Source organism: Rattus rattus, chromosome 1 (assembly GCF_011064425.1).
Source record: "Rattus rattus isolate New Zealand chromosome 1, Rrattus_CSIRO_v1, whole genome shotgun sequence".
NCBI classification, from domain to species: Eukaryota; Metazoa; Chordata; class Mammalia; order Rodentia; family Muridae; genus Rattus; species Rattus rattus.
In genome coordinates, this window is record NC_046154.1 from 72,295,382 (window position 1) to 72,319,472 (window position 24,091).

At 40.5% G+C, this 24,091-nt stretch overlaps 1 protein-coding gene across 1 annotated transcript in view; it reads left to right on the top strand.

The window, feature by feature from the left end:
- The window catches only part of Mpdz (multiple PDZ domain crumbs cell polarity complex component), a 147,420-nt gene that overhangs the window by 108,828 nt on the left and 14,501 nt on the right, over positions 1-24,091 (top strand). The window contains exons 28-38 of the mRNA XM_032902440.1: positions 3,671-3,769; positions 6,922-7,084; positions 8,777-8,973; positions 10,007-10,098; positions 10,279-10,369; positions 11,764-11,844; positions 19,197-19,289; positions 19,378-19,452; positions 21,139-21,304; positions 23,080-23,225; positions 23,858-23,941. Of these exons, the coding sequence (XP_032758331.1) occupies positions 3,671-3,769; positions 6,922-7,084; positions 8,777-8,973; positions 10,007-10,098; positions 10,279-10,369; positions 11,764-11,844; positions 19,197-19,289; positions 19,378-19,452; positions 21,139-21,304; positions 23,080-23,225; positions 23,858-23,941 (1,287 nt within the window). The remainder of the gene's footprint in view (positions 1-3,670; positions 3,770-6,921; positions 7,085-8,776; positions 8,974-10,006; positions 10,099-10,278; positions 10,370-11,763; positions 11,845-19,196; positions 19,290-19,377; positions 19,453-21,138; positions 21,305-23,079; positions 23,226-23,857; positions 23,942-24,091) is intronic.

Below are 24,091 nucleotides of genomic sequence, written 5' to 3' on the forward strand. Positions count from 1 at the left end.
CCGAAGGTATTTATGAAAGGTTTCCTTTGCTGTATTGAAACATTGAACTGCCCTGCAAGTCTCTTCTATGGTACATATGAAGACTTTAAAATACATGGAAATATAACTAATTTGTCACCATGTCAAGTTGATATCTTGCTAGTTAAAAAAATATATACAAATTCCTGAAAGGAATATAATGTGATATGTAGATTAAACATCATCATCTTTAGTTGAGTCTCTTGGAATCCATAAAGACTTCATTTTTTTCTAAATTTATTCTTTATATAGAATCTCTTATCTATGCTGTCACATCATCAGATCTTAACATATTTGTATATTCCACTGGATACAGAATTGTCATAGAGTACATTCTGCTTATATACAAATCATTAGATAGTTATCTCTCAGCTACAGTCAATATACAGGTCACCACAGATCCTTGAGAACAGAAACGTACTCTCTCATTCGACCCTCAGCCATCCTTGTTAAAGGACTTTATATGTTAGAGGCCATCCATGGTGTTGTACTCCTGCAATCACAGATGTCCAGAGGCGAGGCAGGAGGATTACAAATGTGATGCTACTGATAGCACACATTTATCCTAATAAAAATAAATTTTAAGAATGTGTCAGCACATCAATGGCTATTAATCTAGGAAGAGTAAAAACTGCAGCGTAGCATGTTTGGTATGCCCCAGTGATGCTGAGAGTGAGCATTTTGCTGCTAGTTCAGTGTTGGTTCTGATACCTTCTTTATGGCTCACTGAAATATATCTTCATATGGAATAGTTATTAAAAATCTGTTCCACATACTAAGAAAGCTATTCAGAGACGTCCAGAAGCCCTCAGTGGGGTTTTCTTAATTATAATTCCCTGAGATACCTCAAACTCCTGGAACTCTGGAGAAGCTGCTTCTGGGTGGAAAAGCCTGTACACACAATCCCTGGGCCTGTACATGCTGGCAGGTCTGAGGCGGCTGGCTTTGAAGGAAAGTGTCCGTACAGATTTAAGATGTCAGTGCTGAAGTGATGGGAGGAAGGTGGCAGCACCCTGTGAGATCTGTGTCCTGACCAAGATGAACCTTCTGGGCTCCGGAACACAGCACCCAGGTTTATCTTCTGTCTGTCTCGTTGTCAAGACAGGTGTGGCTCTGGTTGGGGTTCACCGTGTGGAACAAATGTACTGGTTCTTAATATAAGCAGTTCTCCTCACATCTGCAGCTTTTAACCATTCAGTTGTTTATTGTTAGGTAATAATTATCCATTCAGATAGAAAATCTGCCAAATGATAGGGCTGCCTCATGCTGCATTCTTTGCAAATGCTATTCAGTTTGTTTAAATAACTACAAATCTTCTTACATTTGTTAACATTTGTTGTGTTAAACATAGACACAGCGTGGTAATATTGTAAATGGCTGTTTAAGTTGAGTTACAGCTATTTTTTTGTGTGGGAGGGTTTATTCTGGTTTTTTTTGTTGTTTTATTTTAATTTCTAACTCATATCATTTAGGATAATATTATAAACTGCTGAGTAGTGATTCTTAATATTACTTTGAACAGTTAAGCTACAAACATTTCTTTCGATGCCAATCACATTTTCTAATGAGCTAGAAAGATATTGTCTCATACACCTGGAAAAGATTCCTATTTTTTTTATTTGAGGCATAATGACACCTAATTTTATAGCAATTATTCCAGGATAAATCTTGCTTAGAAATGACATGTTTAGTCAAGTTAGACACATTTTGCTTTGGGAAACTAGAATTAATTTTGCATTTAAAATGAGATACTCTTTGTTAGTGGTGATTTACTTCCAAATGGAAGTAATCAGTCCTCTGGTTAGCTAAAGGAAAAACACCACAAATTTACTTACGGTAGAGTCCCTGTGTGACAGAGTTTCCTTTATGAGCAGAGGATAAAGCTTCTGGAAAATCTTACACAGTTGAGAAGCTGGTCTGTCCTTCTGTGCTTTGGCTTTTCAGGGATGAAAACTCCATAGCATATCCCTGATAATCCCTTCAGTGTAACAAAGTGAGTTAGGGCAGTGTACATCCTGATTGCTGGGTGGCCCCCTTCATGGGGCCAGGGGATGGTTTGGTGTCCTCGCTGTGTCTTCAAAGTTGTTTCTTCATCAGTTACCTTAAGGACATTGCATCGTTTATGTTCTTTAGCACACTCTCGGGTCGGTAACTATCTCCCTATTGGTAGATGTGACCTACCATTCCATGTACATTGCTCCTCTGATAGCACCAAATTGAAATCTTGTAAGGTCTGAAGAAAAGTAAAAAGTAGAGGTCTCTGGGAATTTCATGTCTTGATCATAGTTCTGATTTTGTTGTTCCACATAGTTAGAAAGGACAGGCCCTCAGTCTGCCATGCATGATGACCAGAAATAGTCTGCCCACACCACCAGGCCTCCAGTGTCATCCACTGCCTACTCATTTCTCCCAGCTTACTATGTGGTCCTGTTTCTTGGCACTTGTAAGCCTCTCTTGAGTAAAGCAGGAGCTGACATTTTAAACTGTAAAGCGGGAGGAAGTGGAGAGGAACAGAAATGTCATTGTACCCATCTCTTTTCCTGCCTTGTCTCTCAGGAAAAACATTGCAGGAAGCTCAGATTGAAAGGGCAGCATGGCATAGACAGCAGGACTGGAGCCTGGGGACAGTGTCTCCAACATGTTCCCATGCAGGGCGGGGTCATGTGACCTGACCCCCACTCCATGCCCTGCAAGGGGGCTTTGTCAGAGAGAAGTAACACGAACATTTAATTGGCGCCAATATGAATTTTAAATGTCTGCAGTTCTCTTTAAAAGATCCAGTCAATAGAAGGAAAAGATAGTGGGTGTGAAGGTAGAATTTATTGTGCTAAGGAAATTTACTTTTTTTCCTTTTAAATATGAACGTGCTAAATTCTGTTTGGCTGACTTCCTGCCTTTAATATGTATATTCAGTTTCAACAGCCCCGGCAAAGGACTTACTACAGTCAAGTCACAAAATCTAGGCGAAACACTAAACACAGACTTAAAGTACTGTCCAAAACCGTAAATCCTTCAGTAGTGTAGGAGATGTCAGACTTCTTTTCTTTTATTAAGATGTAAATCTCTGTCAGATCTTCACAAGAAATGGTGAAGAAAGGAACACACCATATAGTGATTCTTCTCCCATCCCCACCCCCTCCAATTTTTAAAGTTTAAAAGTGCAATTGTTCTAGATCAGTGTCTACTGGCTGGTCAGAGTGCAGTGTCCTTAATGGGGGGCAATGTAAAGAAACGAAGGTTCCGCTGAGTGGACAGGTAAGTGCTTAGTGTGCATTCTAAACAGACTGCTGAAAAGTAATGTCCCTCCCTTCTGAAAGTAAATGAAAACCACAGCGTCGGGCTTTCCTTTTGAACCAGGCGCACGTAGCCAGGGCAGAGTACATGCCTTTGATGATAGTAAAACCTTCCGAGGAAATGGAAGAGATTCTGGTCTGTTTGACGATCTGTTTGCGTTCCTGGAGTGATTAGACCCAGGTGGAGGCTTGGGTCATTAGAAACAACCATTAGTCACTGTTTTAGAGGAGCACACGAGCAGCCTCTCAGGCCGACGTCACTTCTCACAGGCAGCTCTGACAGCCAAGCACTGCTCTTGACGTTGGGTTGTTTCACAGACATTTCTTATGCCTTCAGCGCATCTTCTCTTTCCTTTTAGAAATCCCCTTTGCCTTCCTTGCCGCACAGCCTTTACCCTAAGTGCAGCTTCAGCAGCACTAACCCATTTGCAGAATCTCTCCAGCTCACCTCTGACAAGGTTGGATAATGCCCATTGTCTTGAACTCGCCTTTGCAGAATGTTTTGTGTTTCTACTGTGCCTTTGTCCCACTTCACTGTTTATCACACTTAGTCAGAAAAACAAGGGAAACAATGGTTTATTCCGAGTGGACAAGCACTTTGCCCTGCCAAAGAATATTTATATTTTTACGTGTACTTAAAAGGTTCCAGTGTTTTTCCTGCATTTTTTATGATTTTTTTCATGCTTAAATTTTAGTTGCTATTTGTATAAACTACTTTTATGTATAGTTTTCAGAAACATTGTATTGTCTTAAAACAGCTTCAGATTTGTACACTGAGCAAACCACTCTGCAAATAAGTGTGAGTGTGCTTGTGTCTATGTGTGTGTTCATGACAAAACCTTCTGAATATTCATGGAGTAAGTCTATATAAATGCCAGATCATGAAGTGTAACTGTTTCTATGCTTGTCATTTTTCCTAGTTTATTCTCATATTCTAATGAAATTATAAAACCAAATTTGAAACAAAATTTTATAAAAATTCTTTTATATCATAATTCAGTAGCAGAAAGGGAGAAAGCTGTCAGAATTTTGCTTTAGAGACCACTTTATGAATATTCATTGGGTTTTCGTGTTACTATGTCACGGATCAGAACAGAAGCCGTACCTGGAGGGTGTTGTCTGTGACCATGACAGTTACAACATTCGAGCACTGTCACCTATGATTCCCCAACTGACCCTTTGTTCCCACACCGTTTAAGGTTTGTCTCCATGCATGTTTGGAAAGTGGGTGTGTTTTTTTGTGTGACACGCATGTTCATTTATTTGCTGTAAGCACAAGGGCTAGGGTAGTTTCATTTGACCGTGGTGAAATACATATCTTGTTAAAAGACTTCAAAAGATTGTCAATAACAAACCAGTTACACTGTCTTAATACAGGCAAACAAGAGACTGAACGGCCCCTCCAGGAAGAATCAAACATTGCTTCTCTGATTAGTCAGTTGGCTTGGAATAGAGTTTTGCTGTGTAGTGTTATGCCTACAGTCCTGACGAGGTTTTAAGATGGTTAGATTTTTTTTCCCTCATTATTTAGTAAAATAATAACAACAGCAAAAAGAAGGTAGAAAGAAATATGAAATAACATATCCATAGATTTGAATGAATTCATGTTAGGCAAATAATACCTTTTGATTATACAGAGAAGTAATTATCTTCTTAACCAGAAAGTACGTATCTTTTTTCCTTTAGAGTAATATCTAAATTTTCGTTGAGTCAAGTGAACTTTCCGGTGTGTTTGCACACTTTTATTTGTACATTATTTGAACGACTTCTATAGCACACTGTTCTGGACGACAACACAGATTTCATTGGCACATGTAACTCGTATTGTTTGGCCAATGATGTGTAAAGGGAATACTGTTAGTGCAGCAAATCATGCTCCTGAAGATCAGTTGTCCTGAATTTGTCAGCCAGCCCTGTGCCTTGCTGGTAAACTATATGCATTTTAAATTAGCAAAAACATTATATTTCGTGCATGAAGCTCTAGTGTTGATGTGTTTCATGGTATTCCTACTACCAGCTAATCATTCGTAAGAGTTTAAGATTGTCTTCTTTTAGAACAGGTTACTTTCAGAAAATAACAAACATATACATAAATTACAGCAGGCAATGCAAGTTTATTCTTTTTATAAAAGTGACATAAAGAATAGAAAAACATATAGATTGAAAAACTATGTATCAGAGACTGCCTGATTCTAGGCACAGTGCTTTATTTGATTGTCCCCGATCTTGAGACCCAGGTACTGTCTTACTGTGGATGCTGGAGAAGATAGCCAGGTTTAATACAAACGTCACTATGGTAAGAACGATAGAAACTTACCAGCAAGGTGGCTTAGCATCACGGTGCCTGCCATCAAGACCAATGGCCTGAGTTCAGTCCCTAGACACCACATGGTGTAGGAACCAGCTCTAGCAAGCTATTTTCTGTGTTCCATGCTCACTCTGAGGCATGTGCACTCCCAAGTCACCCAAACTACCATGCTAAGATAGAAAAGAACAAAGGAGAAAGAAGTCTAGCGCCTGATTTTAAAGATTCATCCTCCACAGGCCTTAGTTTGTTCATCTGAGCAGTAAATCTCAGGAGCTAATCTGGGGAGCTAAATAGTTTACAGGCCTTTTAAATCCCAACCTGCTGCCTGATAATAACTCATATGCAAACTTGATTATAACGAATTAAATTCTAAAGTAATACCAGTGGTCCTGAGAGACAACAGGCATGTTGCATCTGGCTTTGTTGAAAGGATCTCTCATGAGCCACCATAGCGATAAAAAGTGGGAGGTGGTCTTGAACCCACACCTGACAGAACTGTGTCTGTTCTCCATTTAACAAGCAGGCTGTCTTGGGGGAGCAACCTGCATGGTTTCTATGGGTTTGTTCAGAGTTGTTCAGAGAGGGGATTCAAGTAGCAACAAAGAATTGCTCCATGGGCTGGAGCTGTGACTCCATAGAACACCCAGTGTATACAGGGTCCTGGGTGCAGTCCCCAGATCCACAGAGAGAGAGAGGAGTGCTCATGCATATCCTTGCTTACAAGTGTTGCTGTTATTGGCATTGTATTCATTTATTTTGTGGGTGTAGGTGTGTGGACTTGCACATGTATGGTCTATGTCATGGAGATCATAAGTCAACCTGTGGCAATTGGTTCTTTGTTTCTACTGTGTGAGCCCAGGTATTGAACTCAGGCCCTTAGGCTTTGCCCAGGTGCCTTCACCTCCTTAGCCATCTCAGTGGCCCCCACTAACGCATTTTAAGGATAGTTCCTTGTTAGTTTGCTTTCTATGGTTTGTTTGGTTTTTATTCTTGACAGACTTGAATGACCTCTAAGATCTACACAAATCCTTACATTTTTCCCCCAGTAGGGAAATTTGAACATTTTTCTCTCTTAGGTCATTTAAGCCTTCAAATTCATTTGTTTAAACTAGCAAATAATAATTTAATGAATTATGTTGATTCCCAAATCCTGTCTAACACTTCTTACACTCACATGTAAGCTTTCTATTATTGGAGAATATTTTAGAACTGGCATTTGGTTTTGGAATTATATTCTTATTTGTTTTCCTTAAAGTTTTCGTGGTATCGCACATGCCCACTGAATTCTTTTTGTCCCCGCAGGCACCCAGCCAGTCAGAATCCGAGTCGGAGAAGGCCGCATTGTGCAGTGTTCCTTCCCCCTCTCCTTCAGTGTTCTCAGAAATGAGCAGTGATTGTGCACAGCCATCTGCAACCACAGTCGCAGAGGATGAGGACAAAGAGGATGAGTTTGGTTACAGCTGGAGTAAGTTGTCTCTTTGTGATGCCCTTAGTTCTAAGAAGTGTTGAAGTAGCTCTGGCTTTGTTCTGTGTGTTAACTAGTGATATATACTCAGTTGTAGCTGGGAGGACTACAGTTTGTTTTCCTTGAATATAACGTGCATTCCTGAGGCATGACATCATCTTCCTCCTTTACTTTAAATACACATTTCTCATAAAGCCCTCTTGCTTCTCATATGAAAATTACAGCAGTCAAGACATCGCAACCAGCATAGGATTGGCCGGCTCTCTTCAATACCCTCTGCCCCTTACAGGCTTTAGACTCCGCCTTGTAGTATTGGATGGTTATTGGTATTATGCCCTGAAATTCTGGTATTTCGGTAATTATAATTATTAAGATCAACTCTTGGGCATCTGACAAGTTGTCTCAAGTTTTAAATACAGTTCTCTCAGGTTACTAACATTGTATTTAGGTAATGTCTAAGGAATGCTGACAGTGCTCCACGCATAAATTGAGCCAAAAATCATGAATGTTTCATCAAATTAAAAAGTTTAATTACAAAAATATTTTAGATTTATGTGTTTGATCTTATGTGGATGAATGTTTTGCCTGAATGTGTGTGTGTTCACCACATGTGTGCCTGGAGCCATTGGTAATACTAGGAGGGCTCAGATCCTCTGGAACTGGAGTTATAGGGGGTTGTGAATCACTCTGTGGGTGCTGGGAACTGAACATGGGTTGTTTGCAAGAACAAAGAATACTGTTAACACTGAGTCATTTCTCCAGCGCTCAAAAAGTTTTATTTTAAAAACCTAACCATTCCCTTTAAGGAGTCTACACTGCACGTACTTTAGAAAGCAGAGAACAGGAAGGTTACCCCGCTTGATTGCAGAGGGAGTGCAGAGATGTTTATTTGACCGATGTAAAGAGTCAGCGTAAGTGCAGGTCATAGGAATTTTCTAAGAGATGATTTGTCAAGTGTGATCACCAAATCAAAATTATCCAAATGTTACAGGTGGTTGTTTGGTTTCTAAATCAGGTTACCGCAAAACATAATGCCTTAAATAAAATAAGAACTTAGGACTACTCATGCGGGATGACTGACCTGCTCCTCAGGACTCCTTTCTAAGATGACTCACTGACACAGGCTGCTGCTTTGAGCACCTACTTATGGCCCTCTCTCTCAGTTTTAAATGTGTGGACAAACTGGTGATAAGGAGAACTAGTATCATATAGTCAGGGCATACTGTTTAAGGCTGGGAAGAGTATATTGACTTGCTCTGGCCGAATGGCTCTGTACACCGAGGAAGACCACTCTCTTCCATCTGGATAGCTGTCCGTCATGATGTGATGCACCCTATGGATTTGCCTCTGTTGAAGAAGCTTCCACTGACCAGTGAAGTTGAGAATTCTATGTATTTTAACTCCATTCTCCTCTGCACGTGTTCAGTTGATTTTTCTGATTTAATCATAGTCTTGGGAGATTATAGATTTAAGTCACTTCTCTTGGACCCAATGCTGCCAAAATGAACTAGGTAATAGTCTGAAATTATACACAACAAACCAACTGTGAAAACAGCCCTTATGTTCAGGCAGCCATTCTAACCTTTAGCTGCCAAAGAAATTATTATATCCATTTAGATAAATCTAAATAAGTGTTTCTGTTAAAGCATTTGTCTGTGAATTAACTGTAAATGCATTTGTTGTTATGTGTAGAAAATATCCAAGAGCGTTATGGAACCCTTACAGGCCAGCTCCATATGATTGAGCTGGAGAAAGGTCATAGCGGTTTGGGTCTAAGTCTTGCTGGGAACAAAGACCGAACCAGAATGAGTGTGTTTATAGTGGGGATTGATCCCACTGGAGCAGCAGGGAGAGATGGCCGACTACAGATTGCCGACGAGCTTTTAGAGGTAGGTGTTGGTATATGCTATTGCTACATCAGATAGTGGAAAGCTCAGTTTCCAGAAAGTCACCCAGACATTGCATAGTGACTAAGAAAACCACCCGTTGCCTAATAAAACTGATGCAGTGCAGCAGATTTGGCTCTACACCAGATCTCTACAGCATAGCTTGTGTCCCATTAACTCACACTAAAGGCCATGACTCTGCGGTTCCAGAAACAGTTTTTGTCCCAAGATAGCAATAAAAATCACACTTTGAAAACGTTTTTGTGTGCTTTATTTTTGTTTGGAATTTTTTAAATGAGAAATGACCAAGCATTCCCTGGTAATGATGCTGACCCACTGGACATGTGGAGGTCAAATCCCTAATGAAATAAATATTGGGGGTCAGGTGAGGTGACGCCAAGTCTCCCGCAAGCAGCATCTCAGCCTGCTAAGCAATGCAGGTTTCCTGATCACACTCTCTAGTGGTTAGACTTTGTTTGCCTTTCCCTTGCCTCCTGAGGCAGAATCAGCGTACCTTCACACTGCCTTTGAGCTCTTGTGAGGTCTCTGCTGTCCAGACTAGCTCTGGTCTCAGGGGCTTGACATCTGGACACGTGGCCTGGCAGCTTTATTTGTGTAGAGTGCTACTCTGCTTACAAATCTGCTGCTCTGTCCTGAGCCTGAGAGGAATGACTTTTGGTACCCTGTTTCCTAGGACCAAGACCTATCCAGGACCTAGGATGAGACGAAGGCTTATCCAGGTGTCCTTTGCAAGCCACAGAGCCTTTATCTGTCAGGAGGTTGACTGCCTTCTCTCTTTATTGGGTCAAAATGTCATTTACAAACTGTCCAGGAATATCAGAATCGATGCACGTCATAGTCACATTAATGTTAGCTTTAAGCATTCTCTATTCATATCCAAGTTTTGGGTTCTGTTCTGGAGAGGAAAAAATGTATAGTATAATAAAGAGAGCAATTCAGTTTTTATTAGGTAGACAAGAAGATAACAAAGAAATGAAGAGTTTTAAGTTCAGCTAATGATACTTATTCCTCATAGATCAATGGCCAAATATTATATGGCAGAAGTCATCAGAATGCTTCATCAATCATTAAATGTGCTCCATCTAAAGTAAAAATCATTTTTATCAGGTGAGCATTTTCTCTGGTTTACTAAATACTTGGTAAACATTTCACTTCAATTATTTTCAATATAAATAAGACATTTGATACATGTCCACTCATGACTGGGGTTAATAATCTTTCTGACTCTTCAAGTTAGGGGATGGGAATACTATCACAATATGACAGACAAATGTGTTCTTCTTTTAGAAATGCAGATGCAGTGAACCAGATGGCTGTATGTCCAGGAAGTGCAGCAGACCCTCTACCTTCTACCTCAGAAAGTCCTCAAAATAAGGAGGTAGCTGTGAAATTTTTATTTTTCAGGGAAGATTTGCTTGATATATCTCATTAACTTATTAACCATAGTAGAACGTTACAGGGATTCAAAGATAAGCTATAAGCTTGACATTCAAATTGTTACCACCAGACAGAACTTATGTGAATTAGCATACCACTTGTGCAGAGGCCACCTGAGAGCCTGCATGTACAATATAGAGTGGTCTGTTCTGCTCAGGAAAGAGACTTTGTGGAGGAGATGTTACATGTGAGGAACATGGAGGAGGGTTAGTGGAAAGCGCTGTGCCCAGAATACGTGGGGTAAGTAGGAGCACACATCCCAGCAATACCTGAACCTGAAACTGCCAAGAGTATTAAGGAATGGTACTGGGAAAGTAGTGCAGTGTCGAGAAAGGGTCCTTGAGAAAGGAGATGCTCTCAGGCTTGGGAATCACTGTGAAGGCCAACCCTGTTAGTCACCATCATCATGAAAATCCTGGTTTAACTCTGTGGAAGTTCCCACATGCTTGCTGCTGGCAGAGAAATGACCCACAAGAGGCAGGAAGGAAACTCAGCATGGCTCAGCTAGCTGGACTGGTTCAAACTTCTGAAGTCTGATCCCAGCCAGTTTATTTTAGATGTAATTAAGTACAGTACAAGTTTGGGAAGAAGTTTTTTTGGTAATAGTGACTTCAATCCCATGTGCACAATTAAGCTTAAAGCATGACTACATCAAAACTCTTTTTGCAAAGTACATGTGATCTCCACCATTAACATCGTTTGCATAGCTTAAGGACCTAGGATCTGGTGTGGTCTCTGACTAAGATAGTTGATAGGTCACCAGACTACAAAGTACATGTGACATCTCCCAAGAACAATTAAAAAAGATACCAGACAGAAGACCTTAAAATTAGAGGAGCTAAGGGGTTGTCAGTGCCAGAAGGTGAGGGCAGAATTCATTCTTCCTTGGATGAATGTTTGAGCAGAAGGCTTATTTACATATAAGACAGATAAAGAAATCATAACCTGTTTCAAGCTGTTTACATAAGTTTGGGTAAGTTAAAGATGGTAAACTTGTATTTTCATATTGCACCAACTTTGTCCCTTAAATGCTGTAACTTAATAACTTTTACGGAAAGCACTTAATAGTTTCTGAATACCTATCCTAACTTGTGAGGAAAGAGTGCTGCATGGTGCCTGTTCTGTCAGCATAGGCTCCTGTCGCAGTTCATTATGGAGGAGACTCAGTGTAGGCTGAGGTGCTGTCCAGTCACACCTCCCAAGTATTTTAATATAAAATATCAGATATTAAAATGTAAGTAATATATAACATGAATCATTCTGATTAAGTGGCTCTTACATTTGAAACAAACAAAAATTGCTAGCAGTTACCTTTTGCATTTTTTTCTTTGTCAGGTGGAACCAAGTATTACTACATCTGCTTCAGCTGTGGACCTCAGCTCACTTACAAATGTGTACCATCTGGAGCTTCCCAAGGTACGTCTGTTTGCCTGGGACTTAAATGATTGTGTATCCTCACACATTGGTACTGTTCACTGGCTCCCTGTGGCCCAGTCTCCAGAGAGCCCTATCTGCACCATCTGGGGTCTCCTTAGAAATGCAGGTGCTGGGACCCACCCAGGGCTTCCTGTGAGTGGGGGGCTTTAGGAGTGGGCCTAGAAGTCTGCTTTAATAAGCCCCCTTGATTGCACTGCACAGTAGTAACTCCTGAAGACTCCTGGGCTAATCAGTCCCTTTACTGTAATCCAGCTTTTCCTGATTTTAGTGTTATTTAAAGATAAGAAATGTGTCATCTCTCTATGATTTATTTACTGAGATGCTGGTCAGTAGATTCTAAGATGAAGAAACAAGTAAAAATTACTGCTGTTCATAAAACTGAAAAAACTAGAAGTTCAGATGTTAGGCTCCTTGGAAAAGACCTGACTTTCAGGTTCAGATACTGCTTACTGAAATGGTTTGCTGTTTTCACCTACTACAGTTGATACTGAGAAGCATGTGGGCATCGGGGATCTGAATAAACAAGGAAGGGCTCAGGCACAGGCAGTGAAGGAAGTGAGAGAAGGCAGAAGTCTGTCTGCAGGAAAGGCTGCAAATGCAGATGGTTGGAGTGGCCCACTCCCTCCAGCCATGTGGCCTGGTCTTCTGAGCCTGGGTCATTCTGTCTGGGCATAGCCAAAGCTTCATCAGAAGCATTAATTTCTACAACTATAATTTGAAGGCAATAGTCATACTTTTGTCTTAGTCAGTTGTGAAAATTAAATGAATTACTTATATAATAGTGTAATTCCTAGCACACAGTCAGACTATTGGAAAAATCAACTGTATTGATTTCATTTCTTCTTCTTTTTTAATGAAACAGACCTGTACAAAGGTGGACTGCTTCAGTCTTTTTAACATAATATTTTTATTACTTTTTCGAGAATGTCCTATGTACACGCAGTATATCAAAATACTTCCTCTAACTCCTCTCTGAGAGCCTCCAGCCATGATCCAGCCCCTCCCAACTTCCTGGTCTCCTTTTCCCAATTTGTGTTGCATATGTACTCCATGGTGTGGGACAATCCAGGGGAGCATAGTTGACCGACCAGGAACAACACTCTTAAGTCATCAGACTTCATGAGCCCCCACCACCAAGCACTCAGGACTACTTGGTTTTGTACAGGCAGCTACAGCTGCTATGAGGTCTTACATGGCTATAAAAACAGAGTTTTTATTGTGAACTATTTTGCTTTCGACAAAGACAACAGAAGTCATTAAAAGCTTTTCCTTCCTGCCAAAATGGTCTATATATTTTAATTAGAATCTCTCCTGTTGCCATGTCAGAGTGATTATGTCCTCTGCTTCTGTCCAAATTTCAGGCCTTAGTTTGTTTTAAATTTGTAAATGCCAAAGCCACTATTTAATAATGCAATTATCTACCTATAGCTTAATTACAGTTAATTAGGAAGCACTTAAATGTATGCTGAAATTTTGGTATGAATTTTTTTCATCAGTTTATATTTATCTCTAGAAAAGTTGAAAATATGGTAAATGTCTCACATGCCCTTTTATAGCAATTCAAGTAGATTTCCTCATGTTTAATTATGCTGGAGTGAACATTAGTCAGAGAATGCTAGACAGTGAGCATGGTAGGTGAGAGGCTTACAGTTCTATTGAAGCGCAGAGCACAGACGACTCCGGACTTAGACCTTCCTAGCCATGACACTGTTACCCAGGGCAGATGCCTGCATCAGCACGTGGCTGCTTTGTATTAATTATCCTGACAAAAAGCAACTAAGGAAAAAATGGGTTTATTTGGGCTCACAATCCAAGGCACCGTCATCACAGGTGAATCATGGCAGCAGGAGTTTGAAGAAACAGATAGCCACATTGCATCTGTAGTCAGGAAGCAGAGAGAAATGACTGTTGGTACTCAGTTTAGTGTCTCCTTTTCATTCACCCTAGGATACTTGTGGAATGGTGCCACCTACTTATGGTGGCTATTCCCACCTCTATTAACCTAATACATATAATCCCTAGCAGGCGTACATAGTAGCTAACCTCATCTACGTAAGGTCTTACAGGAATATCTTGAGACTTCTGTCCAAGGTGATTGTAGAACCTGTCAAATTTACAATCAATATTAATATTAGGAATGTGGGGTGTTGCTGGGATGAATCTGACCATTTTGTTTCTTGAGAGGGTTATAGCATTTTTTGGAGTTTTAGATTTAAAAATTTGGGGAAATCTCTGAAGAAATATGTCCTCAGGGTCATCATGCAGAAGTGTGATGTGGCCAGCAGTGGCCAAGGGTACATCTGTAGCTGTCAGGCAAACTTGGTCGCATGTAATACTCATCCATATGTCACTGATTTTTTCCATGGCCTTCAAACTACAGGGCTGAAATGGTCATGAATGGCAGCCAAGGCTTGGCATTAAAGAGGCCAGGAGGGCCATTGGTGAAGATGCAGGATCTTCAATGGAGATCCTCAAGATTCAGGAGGTTATGGAGAGAAGCTGAGCTTAGCACCAAGGGCTTATTATAATGGCCATTGGTGAAAGTGCATCCTCAGTTGGAGTGGAGGTCTCAGCATTAAAGGGGTTGGGACTTGCCACTGTGAAGCAGAAGCACAGTGCCTGAGGAGAGACCAGATTTGACACTGAACCCTCCTCAGTTGTAGTGGACATTCCAGAATTGAAGGGTTTATGGAGAGGAACTGACGCTTGGCACTGTGGGAGGCCACTTCAGAACATACAGCCTTAGTTGCAGTGGAAATCCCAGGCTATTGGAAAAACCTGGACTATGGGGCAACTACCAAAAGGTAGGAGGTGTGGAATGGCATGAAGTGGGCTGAGCCAAGGAGATGAGCTGCATGTGTGATGACAGCAGAGAAAGGTGGGGCTTATGAAATCCAAAAGATCCAGATTGAGTCCAAGATGTTGGCCTCTGACCTGTTGAGGTTTGGTCTCACTTTGATTTAACTGTGACTGTCTCTTGGGTCTTCCCTCTTAGAATAACAAAGTATGAAAATTGTTTTGGACTTTACAGGATCCCACAGTTAAGAGACTTTAAATATTTAAAGAGACCTTGGACTTTGCTTTTAACTTTGTATTGATTCTTTGTGAGTTTCACATTATTCATCCCAAGTGACACAGGGCTTCAGGGCACTGTGTTTTCTAATCTTTGTTTTGCTTACTTTGTTTTGTTTGTGTTTTTTTTTCTCTTCTTTTGGGGAGGGAGGTTGCAAGGGAGATTAGTGGGACCTTGAACTTTTTAAGTTTTAAAGACTATGGGGGTTTTAAACTTATACGATGTTTAATATTATGAAATTACATGCGATCTTGGAAATAAACAAAAAAAAAAGAAATAGATGGTTTAATAGCGGTATGTTTGTGTGTCAAGTTAACAAGTGGTCAGTTGTGCTGGAGTATTGGTCAATTTTACATAAATTAGAATTTCCTATGAAGAGAAAACCTCAACTGAAGAATTCCCTCCATTAGACTAGCCTGGGGTCACACCTTTGGTGCATGTTCTTGATGTGGGAGACCCAGGCTGCCTATGGACAGTGCCATTCCAAACCATTAGTCCTTACTTGATAAGAAGGGAAGCTGATCAAATAATGAAAAGCAAGCCATTGTGGATTGTTTTTTCATGGTCCCTGCTTTAGTCCCTGGTCACCTTGAGCTCTGACCTGCTTTGCCGTGACTGTGGAATGTTACCTGGAAGCACAAGATGAAATAAACCCTTTCCTCCCCACTTTTGGTTGCTTTTGGTTGACATTTTATCTCAGCAAGAGAAAAGCTAACTATAATATAACTATAATACTCTCCAAAGTTAGGATAAAGAATAGTCCTCACTTGGTAGTTATAGGGCATACATACATACTGGGTATTATACACACACACACACACACACACACACACACACACACACACACACACACACACTGGGGTGGGGGATACACATGCTAATTATTGGGAATTAATATAGTTTTTAGAAAAGAATAAAAGATATCTCATTGCTGATCCTAGTGTTCTTTCTTCCTGCCTAGGGACACCTTGTTGAGTTATTCCACACATGTTTGCATTAATGTTATCCATTGCTCAGAACCTTGGATAAAAGCAATGGATAAAAGTAATACAAACGGACTGAAGAGATGGCTCAGAGGTTAAGAGCACGGACTGCTCTTCCAGAGGTCCTGAGTTTAATTCCCAGCAACCACATGGTGGCTCACAACCATCTATAATCAGACCTGGTGCCCTCTTCTGGCCTTCAGGCGTACATGCGGGCAGAAAACTGTATGATGTATACATAATAAATAAATAAATGTTTTTTAAAAAAAAGTAATACAAACATGTATGGAATAACTCAACAAGAAACCTTTCAAAAACTTTTACTGTCAAACAGGATAAGTCAGTGTTCCTTTGCTTGACATTTAGTAGTGAGGTAGACAGAAGCCTGCCTTGTCCACCAGAAGCCATTTGACACCCTGAGAGGTCACAGATGAATTGCTAAGCTTATAAACCTGGTTAATGATCGTAAGGCTGCCCAAGTCAGTTACTGTTGAGTTAGAAGAGACCCAGAGCAAGACTCCTTCATCATAAACCAGAAAGCTTTGCCTTGCCTTGACGCTTCTGCTGATTTATTCATAGATGTTTGTTGTATGAACTCCCTTTCTGATGTTGTTGTTATCTGGTGAAAATCCACGACCTTGGAGAATGTCACTGCACTGGCCCCACAAACTTCCACTCACAAGGCAGTTTTATGGTAAAATAAAATATCAGGGAAATGGAATGTGTTCTTTTTCTCAGTGGTCAAAGGGGCAGGATAAGGAGACTATTTAAGAATCTTTTAAAATGAGCTAGACAAAGAGGCAAATAATTATTATTTTCTGGGTTTTAACTATGAACATTAAGTCACTAAGTACTTTGGGTTCATATTCTTTATCAATACAGGAGAAATTGCACTTTTATAGTGAACAAACTATTCTGAGGGTTAAGTGAAGCAACGAATGTATAGACTTGTTACCATTGCATTCAATTTCCCATAATTTTTTTCATAAACATTTTTAAACTCCTGAGGTTTGGAATACTCTGTAGAATGTATCCTTGAAAGTTTCCTTTGTGGAGATCTATATGGAAAAAAAATTATATATCCTGAGAAGCTTGTGAATGCCTCACTCTGTGAAGATGGCATGGGACTGAAATGCAGGGAAGCAAAACCAAATAAACAAAGCAAACAAACAAAAACAAAAAACCAAGCAAATGAAAAAGCCAAGAGCCATCTAACACTGATGGCTCATCACAAGTCCTTTCTCCCTTATTTCTCCAGAATTTTTCAAATTTTACTTGAAAAACAATTTAATAGTAATAATACGTCTGTTACGACATCTACTGTGTAATTAACTATGAAATATTGCCTTCACTGCCCCACTCTTTGTTGCTGGTCTCTTCCTATCTGAGGCTATGTCTCTGAGGTGTTCCCTTCTGTTAATACGTGGAAGTGGGAGTCTAACAACAGGCCAAGTCTAGTTCCAATGCCCAATTACTTTTTCTCCTACTATTTTTAAAAGAGGGATACAAATATAAAATAAAGTTGTTATGTGTATAATCTACAACCTTGGTGGTTTTCTGTGATGCAAACTCAATTAATAAAAACTTTGATCAGAAATTTATTTTTAGTATGTTTTACCCTAGAAAAGTAAGTGTAGATTACAGCAAGTAACAGATTTTACAATTGTCAGCAATAGGTGCCACATTCATGTGATTTTTACATAGAGGAAATCCTCAAGTTACAAGTTAGGATTACAAGTTTTTCTTGTGAATTTTAGAAACCCTTTCACTTTCTGATAACAGCGGCTTGTTCATTTTGGTCTCACTTGTAATTCTTATTTAGGGCTCTTACTGCACAACTTTATGAGCACTCCATAGTCATTTCACGTGATGGCATTTTAAACTAGCTCAGGATAGGATCTCATGTCCTCTCCTGTTGAGGAAGGACTCTGTCCACTGTGCCAGAAGTAAGCTGGAAAGTTAACAGTTCGGTAGGAAAGGGCACACTCACACTGTCCTCCCCTTTGGTATGTGTTGTTGTCTACTTCTCTGGTACAATTTGTCTACAGTATGTGCACTTGTATTTGTAATGTCCTCAGTGGGGTTAGGACCTAATATACACACAGACATTTGACTTATTGTTGCTTTGGAATTCATATTGAAAACAACCAAAAACACAAGCAAAAACGTAACTAATAGGAGAAAATTAACTCCATCGAGCTTAATAAAAGCTCACTCTTGGAATGAATGCAGGCAAGTAACCCACATCCTTCTTCGTGGCATGTCTGAATAGGCCCCTGCCAGGGCAGTAGGCCTTCCCACAGAACCAGTGATCAAAGAACCAGAAAGAAGCAAGCCTGAGTGTTTTCTGTAGCCAGCTGTGATGTTCCCTTTCTGTAGCTTGCTTTGTTAGAATCAAGTCAGTAAGTGTATGCCATCCTCCTAGGTTCACTGCACCAAAGGGAAGAATATTGAGATTTTCTGTGCATATTTTCAAATCACCATCCAAAACTCAAGTCAGGAAGAAGGGAGAGGACAGAAAGATTAAAGGTGAGGAAGATGGGAGAACAGTGAGAGGCAGTTGGTAGGCTTTGTCCCCGGAGGAGGAGCTAGGCATGCTAATGAGAATGTGCTCGATGCTACCTAGGCTAAGGTGAGAGTGGGTAGGAGATAAACAGCACCCTCTATGTTACTAAAATCAATGTCTTAGTGGAAAGGGCTATTATTGTTTTATTTTTTTCTTTTAGGTAAGAAAACTCTGATTTTTCTTTTTTCGTAGGAAGGAACATTAGAGATCATGGCATACCTAAATACAAGGTCGATTCCAAGTCAGGAGCCCTCTCTAATCGAAAGTGTGGCTCCAGGTGTGTTCTCCTGAAACTGTACATGTTTGCCCATTCTCCATGTGACTCCGTATGGAATTTCTATGGATGAAAACCATAATGCAAAAAGTGACTAGCTCTGGCTACAACAAAAGGAAACAGAAGAAGATAAAGGCTATGGTTATTTAACATTTTACTTTCGGTTTAGTTTACTGTTGAAAATAATAGATCGTGCAGCTGTGGCCAATTCAGACACATAGCTTAGGCATGAATGCTCATTCTGCAGCAAACAAGGACTCTTTTTCAGAAGTGACTCCGAGGCTCTGTCCCAGAAGGGACTCATATGCAGCATAAATCATCCCTGTCCTTGCTTTTGTAGCCCTTGGGTTGATGGTATTTTGGCTCATCCTGGCTACACATCTTTACATTAAATCAGTTTCAAGTTTCCTGACCGGTCTTCATTTCCTTGTCTAGGATCAAGGAGGCTTAGGCATTGCTATCTGTGAGGAAGACACACTCAATGGAGTCATGATCAAGAGCCTAACTGAGCATGGGGGAGCAGCCAAGGTGACACTCCTAACTTTCTCACTGAGAAGTGCTGGAAGGGGGTAATTACTCTGAAGTGGTTACTAATATCGTCCACATTTCACCTTAGGATGGAAGGCTCAAACCTGGGGATCGCATCTTGGCTGTAGATGATGAACTTGTTGCTGGCTGTCCTATTGAAAAGGTATTTTTGCAATAAAGGCAGTGGTGCTGCCAGCCCATCCTTTGGCCTGGCTCAAGTGTGGGCATAGGAATTGAGACTGGGTAGATATGCAAAAAAGATTCCTGTTTACAAAAGAGGGTTTTTCTCCAGGTCCCCCAAACTTTGTTTTCTGTTTTCTAATCAAAATGATGTTATGATTTTCCCTGATAAATTATTTAGTCTTCACTGTTATTTCTGACAAATGTTGCTTCTGGTTTCTTTTGAGAAATCTGGGACCACTGAAGAGTAGCTCAGTTCATGTTGAGAATACAGGCACATTGTTTACGCTTAGCTCTCATGTGTGTTGCTATTAAGTAGATTTGAATATACAGCCATTACATGTCTGACATCTTTTAGTGTTGAACGGCTCCCGGAATCTATAGTCTCTATGATGTTATTTATATGTAAGTGCCAGAGTAAAAGCTTTATTTTCCTTAGATATGATATTCTCCCCACAACCCCTTCTAGGGAAAATCCATTTATACATTGGTCAGCAAGAAAGTTAAAGCTATTTTCCAGTCTTTCTATTCTAATGACTGTATTCTAATGGCATGGTATAGCTTGAATCCTTTAACCTATAAATCTGGTTTTGCTTTTGAGTTTGCCTTGACCTTACTGTTGCTGAGTTTACTGCTCTCCATTTACTGTGCTCACCAGTGTGTTCCTATCTCCTCAGAAGGGTTTGTAGAAGCATCATCAGATCCCTTGCACAGTCAGAAACTGGACAAAATGCTTACTATGTCATCTAGTGCTGTGGGGATTGAGGAAAACAGATGAGAGTGATTAGAAATGTAGCAAGTTGAAAGACACTCATACATTTCACTAACATAAAGAAGAATCTTGACAAAGGTAGTGCGGAAGGAGACTAGAAATTGACTATAGCTATAATCTCATTGGATAGTTGGAGGACTAGAGGAAGCATCTTTCTTAACCTCTCTGGGAAACACAGGGAAATCATTTGTTTCATTTTTTCTTGGTGACAGATGAGTTAGAGACCAGAAACATTGGGTCTGGGGAGTTAGCTCAGCCAATAAATTACATAAGAATCTAGAGTCAGGGTTCGGTGGTAAAGAGTGCTTCTAGGTATCCAAAGTTCTGTTCCCAGTCCCCATGTCAGGCAGCTCACAACCACCAGCAACTCCAGCTCCTAGGGTTCTGACAGTCTCTTCTGGAGTCCACAGGCACAAACATACATGTGGTATACATACATACATACACACACACACACACACACACACAAATAATAAATAAATAAATAAATAAATAAATAAATAAATAAATAAATAAATAAATCTTTGAACCTAAACAAAGAGCCTGAGTTGGAGAGTCAGAGCCCATGTTGATGAAAGGAGGAGTGGGAGAAGACATAAATAGCCGGTGTGCTGGCGTGCCAGTTCTTATAATCCTGGGATGAGGAAGCAGAAACCACAAATCCTTTGGGATTCACGAGACATCCAGCCCAGCCTGATCAGTGAGTGCCAGTAAGAGACCCTATGGCCTTTACATACCTACACGTATGTACCTGTACACACACAAACGTTCATACATATGACCATGTACACATGCATACACACACAGCAAAGAGATTCCAGCCATCTGGTGACTTATTTGTGTGTGTTTACTCATTTTCTTTCAATTTTGTTTTCCTTTATATCAATCTCTGGCCAGTTCATCAGCCTTCTGAAGACAGCAAAGACAACTGTAAAACTGACTGTTGGAGCTGAGAACCCGGGCTGTCAGGCTGTCCCTTCAGCAGCTATCACAGCCAGCGGAGAAAGGAAAGACAGCTCCCAGTCCCCTGCAGTCCCAGCTCCAGACCTGGAACCCATTCCAAGTAAGGGCTGTCGTTTGAGAGTCCAACACTACCATACATATGACAGCCCCAACGTAGTGTTTTCCTTCAGAGCAGGCCTGAGCACAGATCACTGCTTAAACGTTAAGTCAAAGAGTCTTTGACTAAAAGAGGGCACAACAGAGTAAAGTGTAGTCCCTGAGCAATAACCTGCATCTATAAGTTATCCAACTTAGGAAGGTGCCTGCCTTAGCCTCTTCCTCCCCAAACCAAGGAAGCGGTCTTTGCTCCCAAGTTCTTGCTAAGGGTACGTGCAATTACAGGCATCCAAGTAAGGAACCAGCTCTTCATTTTGTAACTTCTGCTGTTGAAATGGGAAAGGAGCTCATGGCTTCAGTTTGGTGTTGTATAGGTTGTACACGATGATCTGTTTCACAACTAGGATCAGTACTGGCTCTGTGCCACAAAGCTGAACTGTTGGCTACTGCTGTGTATGCGAAAGATCTACACTGGGAGCTGAGGGGCTATGGAGAGCTCCTGTCAGATGAGGGAGTCAGGGACAAGGCTTTCCTGTATCTCTAAGTGACAGTTTAGTATATGGATAGAAGTATTACTTGACTTCTTAGAAAAAGAATACTCATGGATTAAAAAAACAGACAAATAACTCCATATTCTCTAAAGCATCAATTAGAAATAATTTAAACATTACCTTTTCTGTATGAGGTGGGAAAGCGGAGAAATAGTCTTTAGGAAACATTTCATTTGTTTGATAGTCTGTTAAGGAGAAATGGGCTGAAAACATTCATAATACACCTATTCAAAGAATTACTTAAAAGTATGTCGGATTACTTTAAGCTTGTGTGTAGAGGGCTGAGATTCATTGAAGTAACCATTAAAACTTTAACGACTTTCTCATTTAATGTTCGATCCTAAATAGCATTGTATATAAAATATGAAATTCTCAATGAAAACTTTGCATAAGTGAAAATGTCATGCACCTGCTTTTACCATTTCTGGAGCATAGCCTGTCTCTGACTTCCCAAAATGGGAGAGCTTGTCCACAGCACACACTGAGCGAGAGCGGTGCTCTGAAACCTCCTTTTTCCTGGTGTTGTGTGCACTTGGAAGACGAGCTGTGGGATTGTTCTCTTTAATTTTTTTGCATCATATTCTTATCTCCCCAGTTCAGAAAGGTGTGTAGCAGGATTTGATGTCAAGTATAAAAATACCAAGTGAGACTCAGGAGAAAGATTAGAAATTAATAAAGTGAGTTTATAAATGCTCAGCATCTATTACATGAGAGGAGACTCTTGAGGAAACAAAGAAAAAGAAAATAAAAACTGTCATTCCACGGTGTAGCACCATGACCAGAATTCACTATGAGCTTCCTTCCTGAGTGTGCTTGTGAGTCCGCACAGGCCAGCCTGTCTCTGAGTGTAGTGACCGCCCTTCTGAAGAGCATGTGTGGCTTCGGTGAAGTGTAGGCTATTGAGTTCAAACCGGAGGCTCAACCCAGCTCTAGCCTGTTTTCCTTCGTGCTCTGTCTTTTTACCTTCAGCAACTTAAAACGTACAAAATAACAACAATGAAGAATAATAATAAGTAACTGCATGCCTATCCCTAGTTTAATGATGATGAATTAGTCAAACTACTTTGATTATTTGACATAACGAAGAGCTACAATACTCAGGACAGATGAAGGTATCTTTCCCCTGATCTTTTTCTCCATCCTCCAAGGCAACTTGTGCTCTGATTTTGCCATGTGTGTTTTCTAAACATTTTTATCTGCGGCTCATTTGTTCTGAACTCATTTCTAGGTACGAGCAGGTCATCCACACCAGCAGTTTTTGCTTCTGACCCTGCCACCTGCCCCATCATCCCTGGCTGTGAAACAACAATTGAGATTTCCAAGGGCCAAACAGGCCTGGGACTGAGCATTGTCGGGGGGTCAGACACGTTGCTGGTAAGTATTTCACTCAGAGGAGTCCTACCACAGGAGCCCTCAACTGTTCCAGGACACCATGAGGAGGAGATTTCTGTTATTTTTATTAAATCTGATGTGAAAGCTGAGAAAAAATTTATCATTGGTAACAAAAATTTAGGATTCTGACTTTGACTAAGTCAAGACCAACTTAAATAGACTCTGTTACACATAAGATATCAGAGTTTGTATCAGTTCACTGGCCCTTGGCTTTGTTTAATTTCCTCTTTACTTATACCCAGGTTATCTCAGCCCCATATTGGGAAGAGTATGGAATACTTAATATTCAAAATTCTTACATATCAGAATACTTAGAAGATTATTTTCATTTGTCGATAGGGAAGTTATTATATCTCTGTTATATTCATGTATGCTTTATAAATCTTATGAGTTTTATCTTCAGATTTCATTATCCCTAGAAAAAAGTACATGCTTCTTTTAGCCTTTTGATCCTATCCATAGGTGTTTTCCTACATTAGGGTGTGTGGCTCACGTACGGACCAAGCAAGTGCATGTCCTCGTCTGTCTGTCAAACTACAGTGTCTTCTGTTCTTTCCTCCCCGCATTCCTAGGGAGAATGGATAACACTTGTGTATGTTATGTTTGGGCCCTAGGGCGCTATTATTATCCATGAAGTTTATGAAGAGGGAGCAGCATGTAAAGATGGAAGACTGTGGGCTGGAGACCAGATTTTAGAGGTACAACTGCTTCTTTATAACCTAGTGTGAGAGGCAAAGGCCAGGGGTAATGAGCTGTTTCTCCCTTCGTTCTTTCTCTCCTTCCTCTTTCCTGCCTCTCTCCCTCCCTCCACCCACCTCACCCAGCTCCTCACCGTAGCGACCTGTTTC